This window comes from Eubalaena glacialis, chromosome 2 (assembly GCF_028564815.1).
Source record: "Eubalaena glacialis isolate mEubGla1 chromosome 2, mEubGla1.1.hap2.+ XY, whole genome shotgun sequence".
Taxonomy (NCBI): domain Eukaryota; kingdom Metazoa; phylum Chordata; class Mammalia; order Artiodactyla; family Balaenidae; genus Eubalaena; species Eubalaena glacialis.
Window position 1 is genome coordinate 150,787,574 of NC_083717.1, and position 15,246 is coordinate 150,802,819.

General features: G+C 42.2%; 1 protein-coding gene across 1 annotated transcript in view; it reads left to right on the forward strand.

Annotated features, from left to right (window-relative positions):
- Positions 1-10,696: 10,696 nt before the first annotated feature.
- Positions 10,697-15,246, forward strand: part of PELI2 (pellino E3 ubiquitin protein ligase family member 2) — a 202,642-nt gene continuing 198,092 nt past the window's right edge. The window contains exon 1 of the mRNA XM_061180870.1: positions 10,697-11,089. Within this exon, the coding sequence (XP_061036853.1) occupies positions 11,013-11,089 (77 nt within the window). The 5' untranslated portion in view covers positions 10,697-11,012. The remainder of the gene's footprint in view (positions 11,090-15,246) is intronic.

Below are 15,246 nucleotides of genomic sequence, written 5' to 3' on the forward strand. Positions count from 1 at the left end.
TTTCTGTCATATTGACTTTAGCCAATGACAACACAGGGATTGAGCTCAAGAGGGGAAAGACCCCTCATATATGTGACCAGTATGCAAGCAAAGAGCAAAGTTAATAGGAACTTAAATTGACCAGGCAGGTGGATGTTTTATGAATTAACAGTTTTGATTTTGTGGGTCTTAAAGTGTTTAATTCCCCCATTACTGTGATTAAGTTGCCACCACGGTTTAAAGTTTTTCGAAAGGTATGAAAAATATTTTGTCTTATTATTTAGCTTAGGGGAGCAGTGATAACTTCTACGTGTTATCAGGTGCTTCGTTCCTACTGCAGCTGTTGACCATGGGAGTCCGTTCCATCTGTGCTGAGCTTGTGTGTCAGCGTGCCCTTGGCTTTTTGTGTGTGAACTGGCACGTGGTAATGGAGATTAGGTCGCTCTGCTTCATGTGTTGATTTTGCAGCTAAACACACCCAGTTACTTCACACGTGTGATTGTAATGGCTGAATTTAAAAGATTAGGAAAAGGTAAAAAGAAAACAAATGCATTCAGAATAACTTAAGGTCAAATGGACATTCATAAGCATGTTGGAGATGGATGAAACATTAGCTCAAGATGTTAGACTGAGCTTCCTGATATCAGCTGATCTTTTAGCACTCCCTCATAGTCCTGCTATTATATAGCACCTTACAGTTTGGAAAGCATTCTCATTTGGGTTCATTTCTTATTTAGATTCCAATTTTCTAGCTGCTACAACCGGAACATTTCACAACTAGCAAGGAAGCTACAGATTGTGGGGATTCTGCTGACTGGAGTCCCACACGCTCCCTCACTGTCCCTCATCTGAGATCAGGATCGTATCTCCAAAGTGGGAGCCTGTGGGACTCCAGATTTCCTGCTGTCTCACTAGCAGCTATGGCACTTGCTGTATCTATCATGGTGCCTTAACATAATAGGTCCTAAGTAAACATTTATCAAATTATCTTATTACAGGGCTGTACAAAGCCAGCACAGGAACCTTTCAGCACATATTTATTGATTCATTATTATTTAATATTTCCACATCCCCATCCCACAATGTTCTCCTGTAGTTGTATTTAAAAATGACAATACTGTGTATGTTTTAATACTTTGCAGTACATAAGTTACTGTCACATGCATTATCTCATTTGATTTTCTCAAAAACCTTATGAGCTATTTAGGCAGGAAATTATTATTCCTATTTCACAGATGGGCTAACTAAGGAAGGCATAAAGACATTAAGTGATGTAGAACTGAGGTCTCTGTCTCGTTAACTAGCCTGTTTTCTACTCTTTGAGGATGCTTTTCTCCTGCTTCAGTTCAGCCTCTTTCCCGGCAGAGTCCCTGTCTCAGTGGTGAATGAGAGTAGGGAGGCCCTCTTCCAGAACAATCTAATTGTTACAAATACCTTTCATTGTTTGCAGTAACTCTGGTCTGGGGCAAAGAACATAAAAATGAATACTTTATTCCAAAGTCACTTATCATGTAGCTTCCAAAATGTGTATATTGATTTTGCATTTTATAGTCTCATGATGTCTATGTAGGTAAAATTTTTACAAGATTTTATTATTTATTGTTTCAACAACCCTACCCAACTCTCCAGTGATTTCCAATATCAAAGAGAAGCAATCATTACCCTGATGCCCTGTATGACCTGGCTCCTACCTACTTCTCCAGCTTTATCTTATACCCCTCTCCTGCTCATGCAGTAAGCTCTGGCAACATGAAGTTCTTTCTGTTCCTAACATATGCCAAGCTCAGTCCTACCTTAGGGCATTTGCACTTGCTGCACCTTCTGGGTGGAATATTATTCCCTCAGATCTTGCATAGGTGATTCTGTTTTATCATTAAGTCAACTGCTCAAAAGCCTCCTTCAAGAAGCCTTTCCTGGTCTCCTTGTTAAGTGAAAAAAGCTAAGTACAGAACAGTGTACATAGTGTGCTGCCATTTCTGTGTGTTTTTAAAAGATTATTTACACAAACATATGCAGAGAAAAGTGCTCGGAAGATACACAAAAAATTGAGAACTGGTTTCCACTAGGGAGGAGAACTGCTGGGCAAAAGTAGGATTAAAACATTTTTCACTCTTTTTATTATTTGAATTGTTTACTATCTGTATCTATTACTTTTTGAAGTAATAAAACCTCTTTAAAAGAATGAGAAAAAAGAGCCCATTGGATTGTCTAAACCTAATGAATTGGAAATAAAACAGGAATAAATATTTAATATTTCACTTAGATTCAATAATTCAAGTATACAGGTCCTGGTGAGATGGATTCTTCTTCAAAGCAGTTCATCTGACAGAAACCTAAAATTTTATTGACCACAAGCTCAATAGGACCCAGCCACAGGACTGTTAGAAGACTGAATGCCACCACCCAACAGCAGCAGAATACGTGTTCTTCTTAAGTGCACATGGAACATTCTCCAGTATAGATGACATGTTAGAAAACCAAACAAGTCTTAACAAATTTAAGGTGATTGAATTTATATCTAGTAACTTTTTTGACCACAATGGACTGAAACTAGAAATCAATAGCAAAGAGAATTGGAAAATTCCCAAATATTTGGAAATTAAACAACACACTCTTGAACATAAATGGATCAAAGAAGAAATCAAAAAGGAAATTAGAAAATATCTTGAGAAAAATGAAAGCAAAAATACAAATACCAAAACTTATGAGATGCAGCAAAAGCAGTACTAAGAGGCAACTTTATAGTGATAAATGCCTACCTTAAAAAAGAAGTAGAATCTCAAATATAAAACCTATTTCTATACATCAAGGAATTAGAAAAAGAAGAACATAAGCCCAAAACTAGCAGAAGGAAGGCAATAAAGATTAGAACAGAAATAAACAAAATAGAAAATAGAAAAACAATAGATAAAATCAATGAAACTGAGTTGGTTTTCTGAAAAGATCAATAGGGACTTGCCTGGTGGTGCAGTGGTTAAGTCTCCATGTTCCCAATGAAGGGGGCCCAGGTTCAATCCCTGGTCAGGGAACTAGATCCCACATACATGCCGCAACTAAGAGTTCACATGACACAACTAAGGAGCCCGCCTGCCGCAACTAAGACCAGGCTCAACCAAATAAAAATAAACTAATTAATTAATTTAAAAAAAAGAAAAAAATATAGACAAAATTGACGTCTTTAACTAGACTAAGAAAAACAAGAGAAAGACTCAAATAAAATCAGAAATGAAAGGAGACATTATTACCACCTCTGCAGGAATTAAAAAGATTACAAGAGTACTATGAATAATTGCACATGAACAAATTGGATAACTTAAAAGAAATGGATAAATTCCTAGAAACATATAACTTACAAGATTGAATCATGGAGAGACAGAAAATTTGAACAGACCAATTACTAGTAAGGAGATTGAATCAGTAAAACGAACAAACAAACACCTCTCAACAAAGAAAATTCCAGGACTAGATGTCTTCACTGGTGAATTCTAAACAGTTAAAGAATTAATACCAATCCTTTTCAAACTCTTCCAAAAAATTGAAGAGGAGAAAACTTTTCCAAACTCATTTTATGAGGTCAGTATCACCCTGATTCCAAAGCCAGAAGAAGATGTTACAAGAAAAGAAAACTACAGGCCAATATTCCTGATGAATATAGGTGAAAAAATCCTCCACAAAATACTAGAAAACTGAATCCAGCCGCACATTAAAAGTCTTATATTCCATGAACAAGTGGAACTTATCCCTGGGATGCAAGGATGGTTCAACATATGAAAATCAACCAATGTGAGAGAGCATATTAACAGGACAAAGGATAAAACTCTTATGATGATCTCAATAGATGCAGAAAAAGCATTAGACAAAACCCAACACCTTTTTTTTTAAAGTATTTGTTTATTTATTTATTTATTTATGGCTGTGTTGGGTCTTCGTTTCTGTGCGAGGGCTTTCTCTAGTTCTGGCAAGCGGGGGCCACTCTTCATCGCGGTGCGCGGGCCTCTCACTATCGCGGCCTCCCTTGTTGCGGAGCACAGGCTCCAGACGCGCAGGCTCAGTAATTGCGGCTCACGGGCCCAGCCGCTCCGCGGCACGTGGGATCTTCCCAGACCAGGGCTCGAACCCGTGTCCCCTGCATTGGCAGGCAGATTCTCAACCACTGCGCCACCAGGGAAGCCCCCAACACCTTTCTTGATGGAAAAAAAAAGGACTCAACAAACTAGGAATAAAAGGAAATTATCTCAAAGTAATAAAGGCCATAAATCCCACACCTAACATTATACTCAATGAAAAACTGAAACATTTTCCTCTAAGATCAGGAACAAAAGACAGGGATGCTCGCTCTTGCCACTTCTATTCAACATCTCTTTCTATTCAACTGGAAGTTCAAGCCAGAGCTATTAGGCAAGGAAAAGAAGTAAAAGGCATCCAAATCTGAAAAGAAGTAAAAATCTCTGTTCACAGATGACATGATCTTATATGTAGAAAATTCTAAAACTTCCACAAAAACATTGTTAGAACTAATAAACAAATTCAGTGAAGTTCAAAGACACAAAAATCAATATGTAAAAATTTGTTGTGTTTCTATACACTAACAATGAACTATCTGAAAAAGATAATAAGAAAAGAGCACCATTTACAATAACTTCATAAAGAATGAAATACAAAGGAATAAACTTAACCAAGGAGGCAAAAGACTTGTACACTGAAAACTACAAAATATTAATGAAAGACATGAGAGAGGACACAAATGAATAGAAAGACATCCTGTGTTCATAGATTGGAAGACTTAATATTGTTAAAACGTCCATACTACCCAAAGCAACCTATAGATTTAAAGCAATCTTTAGCAAAATCCCAATGACATCTTTTACAGAAATAGAAAAATAATCTTAAAATTCATATGGAACCACAAAGGACCCTGAATAGCCAAAACAGTCTTAAAAAGAACAAAGCTGAAGGTCTCACACTTCCTGATTTCAAACATATTACAAAACTATAGTAATATAAACAGTATGCTACTGGCATAAAAATAGACATATAGACAAATGGAACAGAATATAGAGCCCAGAAACAAACCCATGCATATACAGACAACTGATCTTCAACAAGGATGCTAAGAATACACAATGGGAAAGGAGAGTCTCTTCAATACATGGTGTGGGGAAAATTGGATATCCACATGCAAAAGAATGAAATTGGACCCTTATCTTACACCATACACAAAAATCAACTCAAAATGGATTAAAGACTTCAACAGAAGACCTGAAACTGTAAACTCTTAGATGAAAGCCAAGGGGGAAATCTTTGTGATACTGATCTTGGCAATGGTTTCTTGGGTATGATACCAAAAAGCACCAGCAACAAAAGCAAAAATAGACAAGTGGGACTACATTAAATTAAAAAGCTTCTGCACAACAAAGGAAACAGGCAACCTACAGAATGGGGGAAAATATTTGCAAACCATATATCTGATAAGGGGTTAATATCCAAAATATATAAGAAACTCATATAACTCAATAGCAAAAAACCAAATAACCCAGCTTAAAAATGGGCAGAGGTAATGAACAGACAATTCTCCAAAGAAGATAAGCAAATACAACAGATATATGAAAAGATGTTGAACATCACTATCATCAGGGAAATGTAAACCAAAATCACGAGATACCACCTCACACCTGTTAAGATGTTCATTATCAAAAAACCCAGAAAATAGCAAATGTTGACAAGGATGTAGAAACATTGGAACCCATGTGCCATGTTGATGGAGATGTAAAATGTTGCTGGTAAAACAGAATGGAGCTTCCTCAAAAAATTAAAAATAGAACTACCATATGATACAGCAACCTACTTCTGGGTATTTATTCAAAAGAACTGGAATCAGGATCTTGAAGAGATTTGCACTCCCATGTTCATTGCAGCATTGTTCACAATAGCCAAGAGGTGAAAACACCTAAATATCCATAGATGGATAACTCGATTATGTAGTACATACCTACAGTGGAATATTATTCAGCCATAAAAAGAAGGGAATCCTGTTATATGATATGTCATGGATGGACCTTGAGGACAATTTGCTAAAAAATAAGCCAGTCACAGAAGGACAATACTGCATGATTCTACTTATATGAGATATCAAAAGTTGCCAAACTTATGCAAGTAAAAAGTGCAATTTCTCAGAGCTGCGGGGAGGGAGAAACGGGAGTTGCTGTTCAATGGGTATAAAGTTTCAGTCATGCAAGATGAAAAAGCTCTAGAGATCTGTTGTACAACACTGTGCTTACAGTTAACAAAAGTCTACTGGACTCTGAAAGTTTTGTTGAGGGTAGATCTCATGTTATGTATTTTCTACCACAATTTTTTAAAAAAGTGAGTGCACCTCACAATAGCAATCAAAGAAATGCAAATAAAAATTATCACCTGTCACATTAGTGAGGGTTTAAAAATGCTACTGAGAGTTCCCTGAGGCAGGCTCTCTCTCATTTACTGATGGTTGCAGTATAACTTGGCAGGTATAATCATTTTGAAAAAGTTTGGAAATATGCATGGAAGGGTCTTAAAAATGTTTATACCATTTGATGTAATAATTTTACTTGTAGGAAATTGTTCTCATGCAGTAATAATGAATATAAATATGTTCATTATTTAGAAGACCAAAAATTAGAAATTTTCCCTATGTTTTATAAGAGGGGGGATGGTTCATAGATACTGATACACATGATGGAACAACAAAAATGAAGTTTTAGCGACAAGAGAAAACTGCTCACAATTGTAACGTTAAGTGAAAAAAGGGGGGATAACAAACTGTGTTAAAGGTGATTATACACAGTATTATCACACTATGTAAAAAAATTAAAAATAAAAAAGATGAAGGAAATAGATAAAAAATGTTATACAGGGTTGTTTCTGGGTAATGAGACTATGGATGATTTAAATAAAATAAGATTTTTAAAAATCCCTTTTTTCATGTCTTCCAAACTTCTGACAAGGAGCTCATATTACTTTCCCAATCAGGAATATATATATATCTATATATGTGTATATAGAAAATTTAAAAATAAAATGTGATCTAAGTTTTCATGAAAAAAATGACTGGTTTATCCAAACGTATTTTTTTAATAAATAAATAAATTTATTTATTTATTTATTTATTTATTTATTTTTGTCTGCGTTGGGTCTTCGTTGCTGCGGGATTTCTCTAGTCGTGGTGAGCGGGGGCTACTCTTCGTTGCGGTGCGTGGGCTTCTCATTGTGGTGGCTTCTCTTGTTGTGGAGCACAGGCTCTAGTTGCACGGGCTTCAGTAGTTGTGGCACACAGGCTCACTAGTTGTGGCTCACGGGCTATAGAGAGCAGGCTCAGTAGTTGTGGCGCACGGGCTTAGTTGCTCCATGGTATGTGGGATCTTCCCGGACCAGGGGTCGAACCCGTGTGCCCTGCATTGGCAGGCGGACTCTTAACCACTGCGCCGCCAGGGAAGCCCCAAACATATTTTTTGAGAGGATCTTCTTACTCTTTAGTCTTTGCAAACATAACCATGTAAGGTAGACTGGAGAGTGACTAAAAATTAGACTCTTTATTCTAGAAATACTGGAAGGCATTTGATTGATTTTATTTAAGACAAACGTAAGCTTCTTCACTAAATCTTTTCATTTTAACTTAAAAGAGATAGACCTAACTGGGGGGGGGGGGGGAAATCAAGAGAAAGCCTTATATTATTCATTTGTGAAGTTAACATATGGCCTTAGGTAGCCCAAGAAGTAGCATCAACTCCCTCTGGGATGCTGTGGGTGGTTCATCCTCTTCAGGAGAGTGGTTTCGGAGAGACACAAATGGAATGGCAAGCAGGGAGGGAAGGGCGGCGGTCTGCCCTGGCAGCCAGGTCAGTCAAACCCACCCTGGCTTTCAGTGGGTTGGCAGATGGCACAGCCAGATTGTCCCACCAGCCTGGAGCTACTAACTAAAACAATTACATTCAAGAAGAGATAAATTCATGCTACAATCAGATTCCTAATATTAGCAGGGGATGGTGGGGGTAATGTTCTAACTGGCTTAAGTTGTGAACAGAAAACTCTAATGAGGGATGGACAGAGAAAGGTGCAAGCTGGCTTTTATAGGGACACAAGCCATGGACTCTCTGAGAAAATCAAGTTTATGCCCCACTATTCTGTTCCCCTCCCAGCCCTGCCATTTGATTCCACTTGAGAAGTGTTTTTTGGTTCTTTTTTTACCTTCACTTACATATTTCCTTGAAACCAGACAAAGCAAATTTGGGGAACTTGGGCCCAATCTAGAAAACAGACATGGTTTTGGTGGGTCCATTCTGTGTTTAAAACAAAACAAAACAGAACTGGAATGAGTTGCCTACATTACAAGTTGGATTTGGCATAAAACACAGGATTTGCACTTTTAAAAAAAAATTAAATTTAGCAACAGTAAGCTGTTATCGTCACATGGTGGCAATTAGCTGGAGAGGAGTGACTGATGCGCCTCTGAGATGGCACAGTCTCACCAATTTGCCACAGTCCTCACTTGGCCCTTTTGCTCATTTGGATTTCCATTCCTGGTGCCTGTATGCATTCCTGAGGTTTTCAGGTGTCAGAATGATTCCCCAAACTGGTCTGTCAGTCCTGAGTTGCCTAAGATAAAAAGCCTCCACTGCTACAAAATCTTGATTCAAAGCAACACTTCCTGTAAGTAACTCTGATAAAGACAGACCTGATGAAGAACTTTAAACAAGCTCAAAGACATGCAGGGAGAGCAGAAAGAGAGAGATGGCCCTCTGGAAGTCAGAGGCGTCCTGGGCAAACAGCTAGAATGGAGGTCCTGCAAAGACTGAGACATCTTACGGGAAACTCTCAGCCTAGTGTTTGGAACTTAGTAGGAGGTTAATACATGTTTGTTTCCATCTTCCTAAGAGCAGATGCAGAGCACAGCAAGGAGGAAATGGAGCCAGAATAGTGTAGTGCAATGCACAAAAGCACAGCATGCCAAGAGAGAAGGAGGGAGGGGGTAATCGCAGCCTAGAGAGCAGTAGCAGTGACAGAACAAGCCTGAGAATGACAGAGCCAGGTACTATAATAACTGGGGACTTCATAACCAAGGCATGATTCTGATAGATCTTTGCTAGCCACACATCTATAAGGTAAGTAGGAGCATGGAGTAGATAAATGAAGACAACATTAATCAGGCAGAAATTCAGACAGAAACTCACACCAAGACCCTAGTGATGAGAAAGCATTCAACCCTTTAGTGAAGGATTGTTGGTTAAAACTAACTATACACACACACATATTACAGAGAATATGTAAAATATGCAGAATAGCTGTGTTCAGATGAAGTATAGAATTTTTATACTTAGGTGAAGTAAGTTGTTTAAAAATTTTTTGTGTGTTTGACTAACCAATGGTGTGGCTTTAGTTACTTTGAAATAATTTATTTCTAAAGCCCCAATTAAAAACAAATTCGTTACTAACTGAAGTAAAATTTCCTGCAGCATCTTGTCACTATAGTAATAACCTGTCAGAGAATGTTAGACAAAGGGTGCTGAACGGTGCAATGGAAGGTTACTGATGCAATTATTTCTTTTTCCTAGCCCTTTACTTAGGGTCATAGCCAACCAGTCAGTGTTTATACATAGGGTAGCTTTGCAGTATTTATTTCTTTAAAAATTATTTAACAGTCTTGAGAGGCAGTGACTGACAATAATATGCAGAGTTTCCAGTATGAGTGCTTAATAAATGGGAAAACAATAAAATCCTGTATGATGAGAACAGCAGTCAGTAAAGCTGTTATACTCTAAAATATTTTAAAGCCATAGTAGTAACTATTTAGAAAAGCATAAAAAGCAAACAATGCATTGGCTAAATTATGATAATAAAGGAACTTTTATATCCACTAAAAAGTTTACCCAAATAATTTCCTCTTAAATTCCTTAGGGGACTGAGAGAAGGTATGGGAAAGCGGACAGGGTATGGATTAAAAAAAAACCAAAAAAAACCCAACAACAACAAAACATTTTTTTGGAACCATGTGGAACTCTGCTGACGACAAACCGGGTTGTTACATCCTGCACCATGGCAGTGCGCTCCAAGTGCCTTCAAGACTCCCTCTAATCCAGTGCCAATTGGCGAACCCCTCCAAATTTCTAGACGTCTTCAAGCTCTTAAGGACTTGGTTTTGGAAGAGGAGGCACCCAGGTGCGCGTGTGCGACACCTCCGGATGTGTGCCGCGACACAGTGACACCGGGAAAGCAAATGCTCTCATACCCCGAGAGCAAGTTCTTTATTTACAGCTAACTAACCTGGGAAACTAGGCTAGGCTTGGGAACCTTGACCGCTGTGCTTCCGGGATCCTGCGCAGCCTTCAGCCGCGGGAGAACTCGGCGACCAGGTCTGAGGACCCAGCGCTGTTAAGTTTGGGAAAGGAAGCGAGAAAAAAAAAAAATAGAGCTGCTCCTTTAAGAACTTCCTTTCCCTTTTACTCTATGTTTACATAACACCGGGGCGATCCACCGCGGTGCCCGAGGGGGGCGGGGAGGGGACATGGGCGGCCCCACGCGCCAGGGGAGGGGGCGCCGGGTGGGCGGGGGGGCTCCGGGCTTCTCGCGGAGGGCGGGGCGGCTCCCACCTGCCCGCGCGCCCGCGGGGCGGCTCAGCGGTCCGGCCCCCGCCCCTCCCCCGCCCTCTGCCCCCGCCCCTCCCTAGCTTTCTCGCTCTTTCCCTTCCTCCCTCCCGCGGGGCTTCGGCGGCGGCTGCTGCTCCGGCGCTCGGCGCGGGTAGGTCCCCCTGCTGCCTGGTTCCATTTGTTGCCGAGTCCGGCTCGGGGCAGCCGCGGTGCGCGGAGCTCCGGAGAGCCCGGCAGGGCAGCCGCGCAGCCACGACGGAGCAGCCGCGGGATTGGCCGCCCCGCGCCCCCTTCGCCGCCGTGCCCTTCCCCGGCGCGCTCACTCCCTTCTCGGGATGGGATTGTAGCGGCGGCGCGGACTCGGCGGGGGTCGCGGCGGAGGCGACGGCGGCGGCGGCGGCCGAGCAGGGCTCCATGTTTTCCCCCGGCCAGGAGGAGCACTGCGCCCTCAACAAGGAGCCGGTGAAATACGGGGAGCTGGTGGTTCTGGGGTGAGTCCGGGGGTCCCCGACCCGGGGAGCTTGGGGGCGGGCGTCGAGCACTCCGGGCTGGGTGGCAGTAGCGCGCCCGCATCCCCGAGCACGGCCAGCGGGGTGGCTCGGGGGCTCTGTGGGGATCGCCAGGGCGCTTGGGCCGGCGCGAGCGGCTCGGAGGGCTGGGACGGCGGGGGCGGGGAGGCGCGCGCGGGGCGCTGCGGCGGGCATCGGGATGCGCTATCCGCGCCGAGGACGGTGGCGAAGGAAGTGGCGGATCGTGGCCAGCCCGGGGCGGCGGCAGCGGCGGGGACTGGGGCGACCCCGCGCCCCGCGGGGCTCAGCGTTCGGGGACCAAGTCGTCGGCGGTACCGCAGGGATAGGGGCTCGACTTCCCTGCGCGCCCCGGGCTGGGTAGCGGGGGTAGTGGCCAGGGCTGAGGCACCGCCGTCGCAGGCACCACGCGGTGTCCGAGGACACCCTCCCCCCACCTTGGCGAAGCTGAGAGGCCCCCGGGGGCCCTCTGCCCCCGCTTACTGTGAGCCAGGGGCCCGGAACTCCAGGCGCGGCACCGCCGGCTCGGCCGCGGCGGGCAGTGGGATCCGCGCGGGGGGCGTCCGCGGGCAGCGCTTTTCATATTGTTATGGTGACCGCCACGGGCAGCCGCGGCCCGAGGGCACTGAACTGTCTGTGACTCGGCCGGGAGTGTCCCGGAGTGGGCAGGAACGCCGCTGCCCCCCACCCCGGGCTCCCGGGCACGGGGCCGCATCCCTTTCGTCCCTCGGTCCTGGGATTCGGCCTCACAGATGTCCTCCCAGCGGCGGGGAGCTCGCCAGCCTCACCCGCCTCGACTCCCTCTCCGCTTGTGAAAACCACATTTTGAAGATAGTAATTATCTACAGTCGTTAAACGGCAGCAATTAGAGACTTCATCTACTTCCTGAGTTTCCTTGTGACATTTCTATTGTTTACCCTTAATAAGCCAGGAGAAAGGCTTCGCCGGGATTAAAGCAGGGTAAAGTGGGCAGTGAAAGGGGAGCGGAGTGGGGAGGGGAAAGTGCGGGGAAACTCGGGAGAAGGAGCAACTTGGGTTTAGTATTGGAAGAGAAAGGATTATTTTTTCCTTTGGATCTGTCACTCCTGAGAACCCGCGCTTTTGTCCTTCTCTCTTGAAAGACCTGTATTCTTAACATTATGGGTGCTGAAAAGGTAGGCTTAGCACACATGCGAAGAGTCAAGGGTATGGAAAAACTCAGCGCACTCTGAAAAATGTGTTTTGATAACTGAATACCTTGAAGTAAGTGCCGACTTAAACATAATTTTAAAAAGAAGAATTTTTAAGAGGAGCTTCCAGACACAGCTCAGCTCTAAGTTGTCCAGTCCTCCTTACCTTGTTGCTACGGTATTAGGTGGAATATCATTGGAAATCTCATTACCTATTTGGAAGCTGTTTGCAGATAAGCACTTTTCTCACCTGCATCTAATTGCACTTAAAAGACAGATATCAGGGTTCACTGGAAGGAGAGAGGAATGGGAGGAAAAAAGCCAGAGTTTAGCTTGTTTTATGTAATCTCAGCCCAGCCTAATTTTGTGCAGTTTAGTTTTGTTTGTGTGGCTGGCTTCAAAGTATGTTTAACATTGTGAACCTGACACGAAAGATTAACTTAGGCCAGGACTTTATTTCATTATTTCCTTTTGAGGAAATCGTTGTTGAGATGTTTCATGAAAGCAGTGTGTGAATGGGCCTGGAGAGGGTTTTGTGTTCACAGCTGGAAGTGCAGGGCATTCCAAAGCCCTGAAAGGGATTTATACCCTGGATTGTCCTAGTATCACAGGCTTACTCTGAAGTAGACTATCTAAATGCGTTGCCAATTGCATGTGCTCTGTCCTTTAAGAATGCTTTTCCAGAGACACGTCGTATGACAGAGTTGGCACTTACATCAATACTTTGGGCCACTCAGCAGTTATTTGTGCACCTACTATGTGCCAGCACTGTTTAGGCATGCCGGCTCCAGCAGTGAACAAGGAGGTTTCATTTTAGTGTGGAGTGGCAGGTATAAACAGGAGGAAACATGTAAACAAAGGAATAATAAATGGCAATTTTGGGTGCTGCCGAGTTCTCAGCAGAAGTGGGTTAGCTTGGGAAATGTCTGTTGTAGGCAGGTCTTGCTTCTTTAGCTGGGAGGTCAGGGAAGGTCTCTATGAGGAAGTGAAAGGTGAGTTGAGACCAGGTTCTGAGAAGATGCTCATCTGGTTTTTTAATACTTCAGAAGAATTGTGGCCTTTTTCTGTTTTTGAGAGTAGTTTTCTGACTCTCTAGCGATATTGAACACATTTGAAGGATGCGGGGGAAATGGTGAAAAGGTAGGTAGACTTTAAAGAGACCCTTATTAATCATTATCCTACCCTTAGGACTTGAGACAGGGCCCTCCCTCTTAAAACAGCAGTAACGATCAAATAAAAATTATTATCAGATTTGCATGTCTGATCATCTAGAACATAAATAACGGCAGAGAATTCTAGTAGATTTTCTTATTGATAAAATTAACCTTGAGATCTAAAAATGCCCAATATTGATATTGATAGAAGCTTTTTGCTTATAAAATACAGTGCGTTTTTCATTTAAAAAATAAAAAACTGTTGTGTGGTAGCCCTTTTTGTTCGCTTCTAAATTTCATAGTAAAATGTTGCGAAGAGGTCCTGGAGAGCAGACTGAGGAGCTATATATGTATATGTCTATATTCATATATAAATGCTTCTGCGTCTTTTCGTGCTTTACACAATATTAAGAGAATTGCCAGCTAGTTAGGATTTAAGTAGGGTCATCATTTTCTTGGCTGATTGGTAGAATTTAATTATTTCATGATTTCAACCCGTGAATGCAGCGTAGCCACAACTCTTTGTTGCGTCCATTATGTAATGGAAGGCAGAGAAAAGGACTGGTCTACCTGTCAGGTCTTTTTCGCTGTTCATTTTAAACCTGGCTAAAATGTTAAAGTTGGGGAAGTGTGTCAGGATTTGAGAGGCAGTTCGGTATAGTTCGTGAGGAGAGGATGAACTAGCAGTCAGGAGACCTGGATTGAATTCCTTTCTTGCCCACTGGCTTTGTGATAGTGGCTTAGTCCCTTACCCTCTCTCTGTTTCTTTAGAAATAATGAAATACGATTGGATTAGGTAGTTGTCAAGGACCTTTCTGGTTCATACCCTGTCATATTGTTCATTGGCTGAAATGTTGAAAACATATAGTTAACATAGTCTAGGTAGCCCAGCATGTGTTGATTTTGTATATTCTTAAGGTGATGGTGTTAGAATTCGAATGGGAACTGTGTTTTAATAGCAGAAAAGATTGATGCTGTGATTACTTTTTTGGAAGTAGAGATGTGCAAAACAGGCATCTTTTAAAGTGGTAATGGTATACGTATATTTGGTACATTGGTGTTAGGTTGTACATGAGGGTGTTCAAAATTTGGTAAAACTTTCTGTTCCAAGTTTAAGGAAGGCAGTGATGTTTTGACATTAAGCTCAGTGGGCTGAAATAATCAACATAAGGAAGAGTTAATCTGATGCTGAAATTTTAGAACTGAAAGGGCCCTAAGAGGTCATAGTACATATTCAGCTCTTTAATTTTACTGATGAAGCAACTGAGGCTCCCGGAAGAAAGGGGATTTGTTCAAGTGCATAGTTGAGCTGGATCACTACACTGCCGGATCACCGTTTCCCCACTTCAGGGCAGAGTCCAGCAGTGCTGTTAGCAGAGTCCAGTCAGTTCCTCAAAGCTTCAATTTTTTTTGTAACTTGCATGAGGGGAGCCGAATCTCTTTCTGGATTCAATTTAAAGCATGCAGCTCTCTTGCTGACTAATGGCCCATCATGGTTTCTGGAAAAATATTGCTTACTCTTAGTTCCCCTCGCCTCACAGTTGAATGGATAATGCATTTTGCAAGATTTTCTTTTTCATTTGAGGCTTCACAAAATGTATTTTTATTGGCTCTCTCATCCAAAGGTTTTTAACCTAGGGTCCACAGATGGAATCCAGGGAGCCCTTGAACTTAGATGGGGGGAAAATCATCTTTATTTTTACTGTATTCAAACTGAGGTTTAGCACTTCACTCCATTATGTGTATAGGCAACAGATAGACCTGCTGCTAGATTCATTAATACATTAATCCAGAAGTA